The 16,502-nt window shown below is 40.0% G+C and overlaps 1 protein-coding gene across 1 annotated transcript; it reads right to left on the bottom strand.

Moving 5' to 3' along the window:
- Positions 1-29: 29 nt before the first annotated feature.
- LOC307173380 (neurotensin receptor type 1-like) lies at positions 30-10,310 on the bottom strand. Its single transcript, XM_079896458.1, has 4 exons — positions 9,581-10,310; positions 8,109-8,283; positions 1,700-1,784; positions 30-1,596 (listed from the first exon to the last, which is right to left on the bottom strand). Exons 1-4 carry the CDS (start codon positions 10,226-10,228, stop codon positions 1,314-1,316), a joined length of 1,191 nt encoding a protein of 396 aa, XP_079752584.1. The 5' UTR covers positions 10,229-10,310; the 3' UTR covers positions 30-1,313.
- Between the last annotated feature and the right edge of the window lie 6,192 nt (positions 10,311-16,502).

The following is a 16,502-nucleotide window of genomic DNA, read 5'->3' as shown; positions in this document are numbered from 1 at the left end:
AGAATATAAAGTCATATATTGTTGTGGAATTCAGGCATTTGCAGAATTTATTATAAAGTTCATAGAGTACACGGTTGATTAGCGCATATAGTGTGTCATTTAGGACAATGCCAACTTAAGACCATTTTCACTACTTTTCAGATAGTAAAAATGCATTTAAATGTGTGTGAAGTTTCAGATGATTTGCCAAAAATAATTTACCCTGATAGGACAAAGTCAAATACATGTAAAATATATATATTTTTCTATAATTAGTCCCATAGGGTGTTTAATTTACTTCACAGGTTACACAGAATGAACGAAGATTTTTTTTAATGTTATTTTTCTTCACAGTAGGCTATAACACATTATAATTCCCCATACAGTGCTGCATGTTGTTTTATGGTCATTTTGAATTACTTTAAAATAGTCTTGTGTTTTTGTTTTGTTTTGTTTTTTTGTATTGCACTGTTATTTGTTGACAGACCAACAGTAAAATCCAGTCCAATCTCTTGCAATCAATACCCCATATAAAGAAATATGTGTAACTTTGTACTGAAATACGCCATATACTGCAGGAAAAGTGTAGCCTTGTGCATTTTCAATCATTGTCATCAAAACCAAAGCCACAGTTTACATCAGAAAAATACTGACAGAGTACACTGTTTGTGAACAATGACCGAGATTCTTATGGCACTGATATATGGTCATTGACATAAATATTTACTTTTGAGAGATGAACTTAGGATTTTGAGCATGTTACAGACTTTTTGCAGATAATCCATTGTGTGGTGTTGTTTGTACAAATTGTTTAAAAAAAATGCACTCACTGGAAGAGTGAAAATATCTTTGTGGCCATAGGGGGGCTTGGAGTCAAAAGGTTGAGAACCACTGCTCTGTGGTTTTGATTGGAAAACAGTAATCAACTCACGCACATCAGAAAAAACTGAAATACAATTAAATGATAAATTAGCGATTTACACACATAAATTATTAAATAAGATTGAAAAGGGAATATTGTTTGTATTCTTTTTTTTACTCCTGCAGTATAACAAAATAGTGCTGTCCTCTTGTGCCATGAAAACATGACATATTTCTGCAGTAAACTATGCACACATGCACTTGAAACAGCACTTGTGCGCCTTTTAGAGCACACTGACATTATAGTGTATAATGTTCCATATTCAGAAAGACAAAACGTTTGCCAAAAACTTGACAATTCTGCACGCCCTTTGTTCTGAAATTATGCAAAATTGTCCCTCAACACTGATGGAACAAAACAGCAACACATACATTTGTAGTCAACAAGTCTAAAAGTCCAGACAGAATTAACATCAGTACATAGTCTCCATGACCACCATGGGATAAAGGGTCTGTTGGCTGTTACGGGTTGTGACCAGAGATGAACGAAGGTGCTGGGATAGTTGTAAGCTCCTTTTGCTCTTGTTAGTCCTCTGGCTTTTAGAGTACGTCTTGCAAAAGTAAGTGACAGTGGAAAAAAATATTTGCCGGTATTTGGACGAGACCAGATTGTAAAGGATGGGATTGATCACAGAACTCACATAGAAAAGTACATTTGTCACCATGTAAAAGTAATGGTAGAAATCATAGAGTGCACTGTGGGGGGAAAACAAAACCAAGGTTACAAAATCTGCAAATTATTTTAAAAGCAAATATATTTTTTTGCAAATATATAGTTACATGCAAATGCAAAACTCACTTTGTCCACTCCGTTACATAGCAGTACATCAGTCGGCGACTGTGATATGGAAACCAACATAAAACAAAAGCAAAAACAACCCCACCTGATAACAGAGAAAAAACATATGGCAATGAACTATTGAAACCAAGAAATTAAAGGTTTTACCCCTGATTAAAATGTGTACTCACATGAAATGAAAATGACAATTGGGTACTAGTAAAACATATACTATAATGAATTATACAACAGTTCTGGCCCTGAAATCTAGATAGAGGCGCTCTAAAGAGTGTTGATATCCACTTTATTTTCCAACGTGGAGGTAAGCTACTTTTTTGTGAATAGGCCTATGTGAGATTTCCAATTCATTAGCCGCTATAGGTGACTAGAAGAATAACAAAGTGCACTAAATGATAAAGCTATTTGTGCTACAAAACCAATATGTTTACAATTATCATTCAAATATATAAGAAATACCAGTTTGCAATATCAAGCTGTTTGTAAAGCTAAAATAACTGGGAGTAGATGACTAGAGAATGGCCGCTCTTAATGGACAGAGTGCAACAGTGTCTGCCCACTTTTTCAGCAGCCTTGGTTACAAAAGTATTTTTCCCATAAATTTTTCCCTTTGGGACTTTAGAATCACAACATTACAAACTCTGATGTGAAGAAAAAAGTATTTGAAAATCAGACAAAAAGACAAAGGTAAAAGACAATCCCATGAGGCACTGCAAATTAAAAAGGACAGATCATTATATAAAATTATTGATTTAATGATTTTGTATATAGAAAAAAATCTCTGATTGGTTTAAATGATGAACAGATTTAATTTAGGCTTTTATTCACATAATGATGTTTTATTAACAAAGTTTGAGAGGAGCATGTTCAAATAATTAACCTAATTAACATGGGAGGAGCTCATTCAGTTAATCAACTCAATTAGCATCAGGAGGTATACAGTATATACAGCAGACTCTGTTCTAAGACAGTTTTCCAGCATTCCTCCTCCACCCCATCTCCTCACTTCTAACTATTCCTATCCCAATCTGGGATGGGGGGAGCACTCTGGGTTCGGGCCAGATTCCAAGCTCGGAGCCCTCCCCTCGGACAGCACGCCAAATATGCATAACATTTACTCTATTTAATTATATGTAAGTGTGAACTTGTGATTAAACATTCATCAACTCACACATCAGTTGTGGTAAACAGGAGCTCAATCATGTTCGCTTGATGGCAAGAACCAATGAGGTTCATTCTCGTGTTACGCATCACGTTTGAGCTTCTGCAAGAACCAATGAGGTTCATTCTCGTGTTACGCAGCACGTTTGAGCTTCTGCAAGAACCAATGAGGTTAATTCTCATGTTACGCAGCACGTTTGAGCTTCAGCAAGAACCAATGAGGTTCATTCTCGTGTTACGCAGCACGTTTGAGCTTCTGCAAGAACCAATGAGGTTCATTCTCGTGTTACGCAGCACGTTTGAGCTTCTGCAAGAACCAATGAGGTTCATTCTCATGTTACGCAGCACGTTTGAGCTTCTGCAAGAACCAATGAGGTTCATTCTCGTGTTACGCAGCACGTTTGAGCTTCTGCAAGAACCAATGAGGTTCATTCTCGTGTTACGCAGCACGTTTGAGCTTCTGCAAGAACCAATGAGGTTCATTCTCGTGTTACGCAGCATGTTTGAGCTTCTGCAAGAACCAATGAGGTTCATTCTCGTGTTACGCAGCACGTTTGAGTTTCTGCAAGAACCAATGAGGTTCATTCTCGTGTTACGCAGCACGTTTGAGCTTCTGCAAGAACCAATGAGGTTCATTCTCGTGTTACGCAGCACGTTTGAGCTTCTGCAAGAACCAATGAGGTTCATTCTCGTGTTACGCAGCACGTTTGAGCTTCAGCAAGAACCAATGAGGTTCATTCTCGTGTTACGCAGCACATTTGAGCTTCTGCAAGAACCAATGAGGTTCATTCTCGTGTTACGCAGCACGTTTGAACTTCAGCAAGAACCAATGAGGTTCATTCTCGTGTTACGCAGTACGTTTGAGCTTCTGCAAGAACCAATGAGGTTCATTCTCGTGTTACGCAGGTTTGAGCTTCAGCAAGAACCAATGAGGTTCATTCTCGTGTTACGCAGCACATTTGAGCTTCTGCAAGAACCAATGAGGTTCATTCTCGTGTTACGCAGCACATTTGAGCTTCTGCAAGAACCAATGAGGTTCATTCTTGTGTTACGCAGCACATTTGGATTTCTGCAAGAAGTTGTTATTGCGCGTCAAGCAGGTTCGGTTGAGCTTATTTTTACGTTCGCTGATCATTTATATGTGAATAAATGTTAATAAATGGCTAAATTCAATCTGTTCATCATAAAAAGCGATCGAGTCTCTTCAGAAAAGTTGGACTAAACCGCTCAATTCATATACATTATTTCAACAATCTCTTTATGTAGCCTCAAAGTGTCAGTTGCGTAGGGGTCTATGATGGGATAAAAAGCTCTCAGATTTCATCAAAAAGATCTTCATTTGTGTTCCAAAGATGAACGAAAGCACACTTCAAAACAAGGATAAAAGGTATTGAGAGCATCAAGAAGAGATGGATTGGGCATTCAGTGTCTCGACTGCTGTAATCTGTGATGGCCTTGATGCCCACCCACATGCTCTGGGGTAGAAAAATGACCCTGTACCTTTACAGCAAATGCAGCTTTGGCTTTTTTTAATGCCTGCAGTCAATTTACCGCTCTGAGCTCTGTATAGCTCCGCATCTGTTTGTGTACACCTGGTATGTTATCTCCTCGGGTCACGACGGTGACATGCTGGTAAAACCCAGGTGTGGTATCCATCAAATTGACGTTATAAAAGTCTCCCACAATCACGAAAAATGCCTCAGGGTGTTTATTTTGTAGAGAGAGCAGATGTTATCAAGTAGCTTGCTGAACACCTCTCTAGCTTTAGCGTTTAGAGGAATGTAGACAGATACAATATATACCGCAGTGTACCTCTGTGTTAAATAGTGTGGTTGGCATTTGATAAATGTTCAACTGCTTCAGAGCAGTGGCTGCTAATGATAGATCAATTTATACACCAACCTTTGTTGATAAATACAGAGTCCTCCTCCCTGAGTTTTTTCCCGATAGATAATTCTGATCGGCTCTGAAAAGTACCATGCCCTTAATCTGAAAGGCTGAGTCCGGTATGTTGCTGTTTAGCCACGTTTCATTCAGTAAAAGTACACAGCAGTTCCTCATCTTCTGGTGTACACTCATACGCATCCGCAATAAGTCAGTTTTAATGTCCAGTGCATGATCGTTGGATAGAAAGAGTGATGGAATCGCTGGTCTGTTGCGGTTAGCTTTTAGCTTAGCTAGAAGGCCAGCTCAATTGCCCCTCTTTTGCTTCCATGTGCATTGCTTCCTTTTGCCTCTCAGTGTGTTGCTCCACCATTCAGCTTACCTCAGTAGCCTCATCCTGCCTAGTTTCGATTTGAGATTCACTGGTAATATAACTTCTGGCCTGTAATTGATTTCACCAAGTTCAGATCAAATATAACATACAAACTTAACTGCACATACTGTACACTTGCTGTCACACTCACTGTACAAAAATCTAAAAAACAAACGGGAGCTTGAGAAGCCGCTGCACTCCTGCATACCGCCATATTTTGGATTTTTATTCAAGACTTTTTGTGTTATTATCTTCTTTGTCGTGTGCTGATTGCAGCAGCAAAAAAATGTGACAGAACCCAGAACGGATTTAAAGGGGTCATGGACTGGATTATTTTATTATTTTATAATGTTTCCTGGGGTGCCCTTATAATGTTAGTATGATTTTAACATAAAAAATTGTCATAATTTATAAATAAAAGGCATTTTTCCAAGCCTGATTTTAGCCTCTGATTTGAACGCTCTGTTTTAAGGGGCGTGTCTGCTGTGAGACTTCAGTGTAAACGCCCACTGCTGTGATTGGCTGACATGTTTGCATATGAAATAGCTAGTATTACATGTGGAACTCTCTCTAAAACTTTTACTACGTTTTTACTATTACAGCTATCGATATTAAGGAATCGTGAAAAGTTTTGATCATAATTATCTATTCCCATCACATGAAAGGTTGCGGTAATGAGCATTGGAGCAGATGACAGACAGTCTGTTCATTGCGTATGAAAAGATCTTATCATTGCAACGCAATTTCGGCACTCTCACGAATGCTTTCACCAGAGGTGTATAGTCCAGGGGTCAGAAAGTAAAAGTCCTGCCATATATTTATTCCACCCATGAACTCAGCCAGCTGATTTCACTAATTAGTTCTATCTCCTGGCTGAAAAACGGTGCTAATTAGCAAATCCAGGTGATTGGAACAATAGCTACTTTTACTTTCTGAACCTGGACTTTACACCTTTGGCTTTCACCAAATAATAATGCAAACACGATGTAAATACAGTAAAAGCTTCATTGGACTGTACATTGTAACAGCGTCATGATTTTGTGATGATTAATTTCAACGAGTTTTGGCAAGTGTCCACTGTCCACATAAACTTGCGCTGTTTGATTGACAGCTTGGGTTATTGGAAAGGGAGCGTTCTTCGATCGCTTTCTTTATATAATTTAATCACAATTTAAATAAGATTCAGTTCATCCTACTAAGAGAAACGATGTGAAGTTGATTGTTTAGTCACTGGCTTGATTTACTGATGCATAAACAGTATTGAACGATATTTTGAGAGATAATCTGTCTGAACTTGAATAATTACATCAGAAATCACTGATCACAGATCAGGCATTAGAATTAACATGACTACATGTTTGTGGCGTTGCTGGCAGGTCCATATTGTAAAAGTCTGTTTGGAAAGCCTGCGCCGAAATTGACCAAATAATCCACAGTGAAATACACTGAATACAAACAAATAATGCACTGCTGAGACATTCACATTGTTGGGAAAAAAAACCCCACTATCCATAGCATCCTATCTCATGTCACTGTTCACTAACGCTCCAGTGGGCGGGGCCAAAGCTGAAGTGTGACGTCACAAGTCTCCACTTTTTAGATCCTGTCGTTTGCTGGCCTTGGTTTCAATAAAAGCAGTTTTTGGAATAACAAGAAAGTTTTGAGTTTTGAAACTTACAGGGTATTTTTATAGTATAACAAACTCTTAACTGTCAAAGGATCAAGGTACATTTGAATTCTCAGTCTATGACCCCTTTAAACATAAAATGGACTTACTTGTCCACCTGCTCTGCTTGGGGCAGAAGCATCGTAACTTTTCAGAACTTTTCAGACCTGATGTGCCTCACCACCTTCTCCGACCTCTCCCTGCGTGTGTGTGTGTGTGTGTGTGTGTGTGTGTGTGTGTGTGTTTTTGGACTAGCTTAAATGAGGGGTGTAAGGCATGCCTTAAGAGTGGAGTGGGGGCTGTTGCATTGTGTATCTGCGTTCACCATCAGCTCCGCAGAGGAAGACATCACCAGCTCCACTCCGGACCCAGACTCGCCTCCCACACCCTTCATGGAGCCTATGCCAGAGACAATCGTAGACATGGAGCCGGAGCCTGCCACGATGCCTGTGCCCCAGCTGATGCTAAAGCATATCATTACCTCAGAGTCTGAATCTGATTAGGTTTGTGAACCGGCAACAACATCTGTGCCAGTGGGTGTGCTCGTGGAGTACGAGGGGATGGAAGGAAGCCCTACCCACACTCCCGCTGCTGAGAGTCAGCTACATCCAAGTCTCCTGTGTCAATGATGGTCCCACCCAGCTTCCCTCTCCTGCCTCCTCTACCTACAGTAAGCCAGACAGTCCTTCAGCCCTGCCTCCGTTGACTCCCTTCAGTCCCTTGGCAACTCCTCTGTTGGCCCCGCCCTGCAACTTGGATCTACCTCGGGTCTTCCGGTCTCCGTCTCTGCCTCAGCCCACCAGCACCCTGGCTCCACCTTGGCCACTTGTCACTGCGGCTCCAGAATGGCCACCAGGACCTACGGTGTTGCCTGGTCTCTGTGTCTCCTCGGCTCCACCTGGGTCTCCAAATCTCCTGGCTCCACCACGGGTGGTCGGAACGCTGACTTCACCCTTCATCGGTTCCACCTTGGGCCTTTGTCTTGGCTGTACTCTGAGTCATTATTTGGATCCTCCCTCCATCTCCTCCTTGGCTCCTCCCTCCATCATCTCCACCATGCTGTTCCCCTATGCAAGCTCCTCCCATCTTCTGTCTGTTTCTGACTCTGTGCCCTCCTCCAGAGCCCCCACCCTCCCTCCGCTGGACTATGTTATTAGTTATGGCTCGAGGAAGCACCTTCTTGGGGAGCAGGCAGCAGGAGATACCAGGGCCACCAGACACCAAACCTTGAGCTACTACCAAATATCAGACACTTTCAGTTGGAGAGTAGTTAAATAAACCTATAACTACTAAACATTTTGGTAAAATCATGCATTTCTTTTACTTACGTAGGACTTTGACGCTATGGCATAGGGAACGCTCACGGTTTGTCTCTGTTGTGACATCTGAAGGCATTGAACAGTGTAAGTCATGATGGGTCATTCTCTGGAGCTTATGTCCAATCAGGGCATTCATCACAGCGATCACCAGCATTGGCACAACAAAAGAGAGAAGGGCATTGACCTGTAAGGAAAAACACTTATACTGAAATAGGAACTATTCAAAACGTGGGGACTGAAACAATAAGGTTAAGGCATAATGATTATTTCCCAAGAGCCAAGGGAGCGAAATCCATTCCCTGGCCCTAATAGTTTCTACACACCTGAACCAAAGTAAAAAAAATATCTCTATGGTTTGGTCAATTAGTGCAGAGTCTCATTTTGCTCTATTTTGTCTGCTTTGCTCTTTACTGTGTCATTCTGATTGATTGATTGATTGATTGATTTGCTCTTAAGTTTATTTAAGGTTTCCTCTTATTCTTCCTCCCTCCCTATACAAATACAGGGTGATTTACTTCAGAGCATTTTTACCAGCTAGTATTCTGAAATGAGCTTGTCAACGTGAAAAATATATATGTTCAGTATACGTGTGTTATATCTAAAGAGACATTTTAATAGAGCTGCTTTTTTTTTTTTTTTTTGCTCAGCAGATTCAATTCAAGCTGTTTAAGGTAAATCACAAGTGACAGTTTTGAGGCCTCATGATACTGCCATGCAGCCTTCTTTGTATCACTAACTCTCTCGGACATGTTAACTACTTTATACTCGGGGCTTTACTGGATCATCTGTCATTGTAGACTTGGTCAGATTTTAAAGCAAACCTGACATATAGACAAATGGCAAAGAGCTAAATTGAAATGTATTATGTTTACTGTAAATAAATAATAACATATCTGCCTCCAAGTAAAAAGCTAAACTGTAATAAAAAAAAAAACTTTCTTATTATTTATGTTACCATTATTTGTTATGACAGCAGCACTCAAGCTGACATAACTCAACAAAACCTCATGATCTCCTGCATGATTTGAGAGAGATCTAGAGCCTCTTGTGCTTCAGTAGAATCAAGAACATTTGACCATCTGTACAAAAGAGTTCACATGATCAGTGTCACATTTGTTTAATTGCAAATAATGCTAAATCCTAAATATTTATTCTTTGTTGTAGATTGCAACATTTTTACATTCTGAAAACTGTTAACTGTTCTGTTTATTTCCAGGTTTAAATGAAAAATAAATTCCATATTTTATCATTGTACTGAATGACCATATTCATTTTATGGCATTTACATGGCACTCCAGGTACCAAGATGTTAGCTACAATGCAGTACATTAAGCTCCTTTAAAATAGACACCCATGAACGTAATTGTACATCAGACTGCTAATAATCTATCTACTGTATTGTTAGTGCAATCTAAAGTAGCACCGACACAAATGTAATTAACTAATATGGCCCATTCAGGGTGAAATAGCTTCATGCCCACCTGTAGAACAGTTTTGGCGGTGTTGCTGGAGGCTACGGTGGTGCAGATGCTCTCTTCACCTACGTAAATTTGCCCCATTGTCAAAAGCATCGGTGAAGCGAGAATGAGCGACGCGCACCAGAGCGTGCAGATGAGTCTCCTTGTGCGCCCGCGGGACATCTGACTCTTGGCTTTGAACGGGTGGCAGAGCGCCATGTAGCGCTCCACGCTCAGACTCACGATGTTGAACGCCGTCGCGTACGAGCAGCCGTCCCGCAGAAAGTAATAGCCCCTGCAGACCACCTCACCGAAAGCCCACGGATGGTGAACCCAGATGAAGTTGTACAGCTCCACCGGCATACACAGCACCAGAATGAGCAGGTCCGACACCGCGAGACTGGCGAGGTGATAATGGACGGTCCCTTGGAGATGTTTGATGGATCTCCTCTGGAGGGATATGTAGAGGGTCATGGCGTTGCCGACTAAACCGACTGCAAACAGCACAGCGTAAATCAACGACACGAGCACTTTGGAATAAATATCCGTGTTCACATCCAAATCATCCACCGGCGGGGAATATGAGCTGTTCAGCGGTATCACCTGGGTCCGGTTGTCCAGAACACGATTAGTCCAAAGTATTGTCATCAGATTTGTTTCATTTGATGTCATTTCTCAAACCTCCAACTGCTTTGCATAGAATAATTGCGACCGTTTTGAATGTGAAGCTGTGATGAGCATCTGTGCATCACTGCTTTATATGGAATAGGGGCGCGCGGGACTCACTCGCGTGCTGACGTGTGAACTAAAAAAAAAACACATGTTTATTATTTATCTACCCATTATGACACACAACGACATAACACACATTTTAAGAAAAAGTTACTAATGTCAGTGCATATAACTAAATATTTAACCAAGTGGAATTTTAGTTAAATTCACAATAAGGGATTTTTACAAAATACCTTGAAACAAGGGACAACAAGAACAAAAAAAGGTTCAAATGATAAAACAATAGATAAACTGTTCAAAATGAGGAGGAAAAATATTGTGACCATGCAGGGATAAAAAAATGTAGGAGTGAAAAATGTGACAAAGATAATCATAATAAAAATTGTATATTTTAATACAAGACTATTTAAATAGTAATAATTATTTTATTGTTATTATTTAAATAATCTGTTAAATTATAAAAATTAAACAAATCAGTAAAGCGTATTTTAATTTACGTAATGTATTGTTTTTCAGCTCATGGTTGAAAATTGTGCTATACAGGACTCCCTTGTAAAAGAGACTGTGTCTCAATGGGACTTTTCCTGTTTAAATAAAGATTATATATATATATATATATATATATATTAACGTAGTAACAATAAAAAATGAGTATTTAATTATTAAAATAATTTCATTTTACAGAACAGTATAACAATACTAATATTTATGGATGTTGCATTCAGTGTTAAATCATAAAGCTCTATAGAGCTTTTATAAGAAGACCTTAAAGCTTCTTTTTCTTTGATGACAGATATAAAAATCTCATTACCTGTGCCGATAAACATCAGTGCACAACTTTCCATTTATAGTGTGACAACATGCCTTGCTTCAGGTCATCGTGTTAAACCAACTGTATCTTTCTGAGCAATAATTATGGAAATGTTCTAAAAAATAAAATTGTACACAAGATTTTATATAATGTGGTGTACAGAATTAGCCATATAAGCATATTGCTCATAAAAGTGTGACAGCTCCTGCAGAAATGCTGACAATGTTGGCATAAAACATGCTCAGTGATTTCGTTACGCAGTTACTCACTGATCTATGCATGTCTAGCTGCCTCCTCCTGATCTATGCATAGTGTCATGTGATTCTTTTGCATAGGGATATTGTTACTGCCAATAGGACTGCACCTCTGGCACTAAACCCGTCTGAAACTGTACGCTAGACTAGACAAACCATGTGCTGATGGTGTAAAAGAGTTTCTTTGAGATTTGAATCAACGCCGCATTTTCACGTTCAAAACTGGGCTTAAATTATTTAACACCAGTGGTGTTGCTTTACTTCAGGGCTTGCCAACGACAATTTCAGTTTCTCCTTGTCTACATTTAAACAACCACCCTATTCTGCTCTTTTTTCAGTTGCATTTCTACATTTATACTCGACTGACAAATAAGTGTTGTTTTTTATGCACTGAACTAGTATGATGACTACAGGCTGCAGACTAAAGCATGCACATCACACATAATAGTATTTTCAACTCAAATTTGACTAATTTAGAGGAATATTCCAGGTTCAATACAAGTTTAGTTCAGCACTTGTGACATAATGTTGACTACCGTGCATTATACTGTACTTTAAAAGAGTTAAAAGATATGGAACATCTCATAAAAGAAGATATTTTGAGAAATGTCTATAATGAAAGTCATTGGTCACCAAAACTGTTTGGTGACCAATGTTCTTCAAAATCTTTTTTGTGTTTCACAGAAGAAAGTCAGTCATGTTCGGAACGAGAGTGAATAAATCAGAAAGTCAAGTCACCTATATTTCTATAGCGCTTTAAGCAATACAGATTGTCTCAAAGCAGCTTTACAGGAATAAACAGGAAAATAATGATTTAATGATGCAAACAGAGTTCGAAATTGCTGTAAAGCAGCTCTAAAAAGACAATAATGTCATTGTTCAGCTGAGGTCAGTTCAGTGTTGATTCAGTTCTGTTCAATAACTGTGTAAAGGTCTTTCATGGGTCCTCCCTCACCGCTGACCCGCTCGTGCTCAGTTCACAGTCCCAGTTCAGGACTTTCTCACCATTTCTCCATTGCCTGGCCTCGTATTTGATTCCTGGACCGATCCTCTGCAGAAATACTTAGATGTGGACTTACCTGTTTTGGATTGTTTGTTTTTATGAGAACTTTACTTACCTGTTCTGCTGCATCTGTGGATATACTTTCCTGTTTTAGTTTTGCTCAGACTTATGTTCTTGTTAATCCTCATTTCTGGTTGGACTCTGTGTTTTTTTTTTTCATTCAACTCATTCGAGTTAGCGATCTTTGTTACAGATCATTGTTTGAATGACCTGATGAAATACTTTAAGTGATGTCTGAAACTTTATTTTATGCATACCTGAGTCCATATCTCTCACTTTGTGTCATCTATGTCTATCATCAATATGAAAAGAGTGCAATTCAGCTATAAATCAGCTCTGTAGAAAAGTGATGGCATCAATTTAATTAATATTGATAAATCTAAATAAAATTAGATTAAAATAAACAAATAAATACATTTAACAGTACACTACTATAGTGAATATATGATAATGTAACTTAACATAAACAAATTTTAGACTTATAATATAACTTTTTCAATGTATCAATTGGGCGTTATAAAAGACAGATAACTGACACATCTTAGGATGAGGGTTCCCTGACACAAGGTGATCATATTTGGGAGTCTGTGGATTAAAAAACCCTGCATTATAGCAAAGACTGTTTAAATCTAAAATTATTATTTTATGACTCATTGAGCTCTGCATTGTTTATTCAGTTCATATCAGTGTTGCTGCATGAATTCAGCTTAGTAGACAAAGAAGCATGTGAGGACAGATTGTTAGTCTTCAGTGTGCTCAGCTGCCTTCAGCACAACCCTATTCAGGCTTGTGTAAAATGAATCTGGATTTCACACAGAAGAAACTCTTCTTTTGCTTAAAAACGTTATCTGTCTAGTAATTGCATGGCAGATTGCATAAAGGAAGTGGCTTTGTTGAGTGGAAAACCATCTTCAAAAAATCATAACCAATGTTTTGGTGACATTGTATGGGGGGAAAACCCCCTACTGAGACATTTCTCAAAATATATGTTATGTTCCATGGATGAAATTATAGTTTTTATGACAGAATTTTAATTTTTGGGTGAACTAGTTTTTTTGTGGCTAAATACAATTCAAGAAAGACATGAAGAGATAGCTAAGATACAGGAAAACATTTGAGCTTGTCATGGGGTAAAAAAAAAAAAAAGTCACAAGTACAGCTGTATGCAATGCATGCATCAATGATTTTGTAAAGGTTATTTAGCTGAAGTAAATGTGTTATGACAAATCTGTCAGAAATTGTCGAGTGTAACAGAGAGACATCATAATATATAATTGCATAATAAAGGATAAGAGATAGATAGATAGATAGATCGATAGATGACTGCATTTGATGCACAGTAGACTCACTGAGAGACTTTGAAGCTGCGTGATGTTTGTGATGTGTTGTAAGTTGTTCATGAGAAATGTAAGTTTATTTTCCTGGTTTCTATTGTTTATCTTTTGATTGTGTCATTTTAATAAGATTTATCTTGATTCAGTTGTTTGTATTTCTGTTCTTTTCTTGAAACCACACATTATGAACTCCCTGCTCATCTGCTTTGTTCTATCTGCTTCAATGGATTAATAAAGTGGTCAAATGGAATTGTACTACTGGACTCTGTTCTTACAGACACCCCTGCTGGAATCAAGCCAGACATTTCCTCCTTAAACCTAACATCCCTTTCACAGACAGATGGATAAATAGACACATTACTGATGTAAGGCTGAAAGAACATCATATACTTTGATCTCCTGAGATATGGACAATAGAAACACACTCTCAAAAAAAGCTGTCACTGGGGCTGCATCCTTTCAAAAGGTACACCTTTGTACCTAAAGAGTGTTTATTTGTACCGTAAATAATCAGTGTAGTGTACCAAAACACCGTTCACTCAGAATGATTATATAAAAATATAATGTTCTGTGTCATGGCAATTGAATTAACAGTCATATTTGGTATTATTTGAAATGTCTAAGTGCTCACTGGTACCAGTCTCACGTCCAGAGAAATAGACCAAAGGTAATACAAGTTAGAGTTTAGAGATACTTTGCATACTGCAGAGGGTGTGCACTTTCCTAGGGTCTCCATCCAAATTACCCTGTTGCTCGATGGGGTGCGAACTCTCCAGGTCTATGATCCTACTGAATGCAAGTTCCAGTTGTTATTTCCAGTGCTAGGTAGTACCTGATTACATGTAATCTGGCTAATGTAATAAGACTCCAAAAATGAAGTACTTGTAATTAGATTATTACATTTTAAAATACTAGTAATCAGACTACTACAGACTACTACTAATTAACTTAATTAATCAATTACATGATTACATGTTCCCTTTCGATACGGCTCACTCGCATTGCATCAATTTCTAATGCTTATGGGAAAAACTCAGTTTTTCACAGAATACTGAAGCCTCATTGGTTCATGTCTGTGCACCTGCACCTGCCAAAACAGACGGGGACGTCTGCTTATTTAAGTCGCGCTGAAAGACATTTTCATCAGAATTTTCTCCTTCAAGTGCGAAGATCATCTCGCTGACTCTGAAGAGAAGAAAGAAGCCTTCTGCTCAGTGAGAACAAGCCTCAAGTAGCGGATTTACAGCGCCTTGACAGCTGGAGCTGATTCAGCACTTCTCCCCTGTGGCCATCCGGAATACTTAAGAGCAAATTTTTTACATCTAAAAGAGCAAATTCAAGCAACGTTTGTTGTGAAATGTCATGAGTGTGGCTCATGCAGGGCTTCTGGGATGGACCCACGCCAAGGCTGCACCAGCGGCTCTCACTGCAAGAGTATGAGTCTCACACTGAAGTGCTCGCGGATCGCTTTCTTTAAAGATACTGATTCCGTCTCGGACACACTCCCGTTTTCTTCCCCTCTCGAGCCGAGACGGAAGAAACAGCGGAGCCGCAGTGCAGAGCAACAGACTGTGAGCTCATGTCGGCCCAGCGCCCACTTGCCTCGCTCTCCTCTCAACGTATCAAATCACCAGTGCTCTTCACCCGCGAAGACGAGTGGCATGGCTTCTTTTGGTGACTCCGAGGAGGACTTTGATGACAGTATGTCTCTGGCTGCTTCTGACGCAGAGGACTGGCCAAACCTTGACGATCTCCGTGCTTCTCTGTGCCATGGATGAGAGTGGTCCTGACCCGGCAGCCTTCAGGTAGCTGCGCAGCACAACCGACCCTGCATGCCACTAAGTCTATGGCCCAAGCGATCGATCATGCGATCATGCCATGATTGTCCTCAAGTGGCACCTTTGGTTGATCTCCTTGATGGAGATGACAAGACGGCCCTCCTCGACTCCCCAGTCTCTCCCTCAGGCCTATTTGGTTCTGCAGTGGATGGCTGAGCGTTGTACAGCAGCCCAGATGTCGTTGCAGGTGATGCGCTACTTCCTGCCGAAGCGGGTCAGTTCTTCCACCCCTCGGTGCCTGGAGCCAGGCTTGGGAAGCCATTCCCGGCTTGTCGGATTAGGTTTTAGAAATAATCAAACGAAGCCTCTCACTTCAGTTTGCTCGCACATACCCCCAACCCCCCACCTCCACCCCTCTTACCCGCTTCAGTGATGTGATTCACACGTCGGTCTCGGACAAAGTACACTGTGGAGGAAGTTTCCACGGCCCATAGTGAGTCAGGCTTTTACAGCCGCTACTTTCTCGTTCCAAAGAAGGAGGGCAGCATCAGGCCCATCCTTGATTTGAGATGTCTGAACTATGCTCTGATAAGATGGCCATTAAGAATTAAAAAAATGTTATCAGTGGATCAGAAAGACGCATACTTTCATATCCAGATAGCCCCTCATTACAGACCGTTCTTGAGATTCGCGTTCGAGTGGGTGGCTTACCAACCTACAGTCCTACCATTCGGACTGTCCCTAGCTCTGTGCACTTTTACGAAATGTGTGGATGCAGCCCTTTTCCACCTGAGACAGATGGGAGTGCGCATCCTAAATTACCTAGACGATTGACTGCTCTTAGCCCAATCGAAGATCCTTGCTCCTCAGCCACTTGGAACGTCTGGGGTTCAGGATTAATCTAAGCAAGAGCTTACTGTCCCTAACTCAACGCATCTCGTTCCAGCCCCAATGCGGGCCTGGATTTCGCTGGA

Source organism: Squalius cephalus, assembly GCF_949319135.1.
Source record: "Squalius cephalus genome assembly, chromosome: 16".
Lineage (NCBI taxonomy): Eukaryota > Metazoa > Chordata > Actinopteri > Cypriniformes > Leuciscidae > Squalius > Squalius cephalus.
This window is presented reverse-complemented; position numbering and strand designations above follow the sequence as displayed.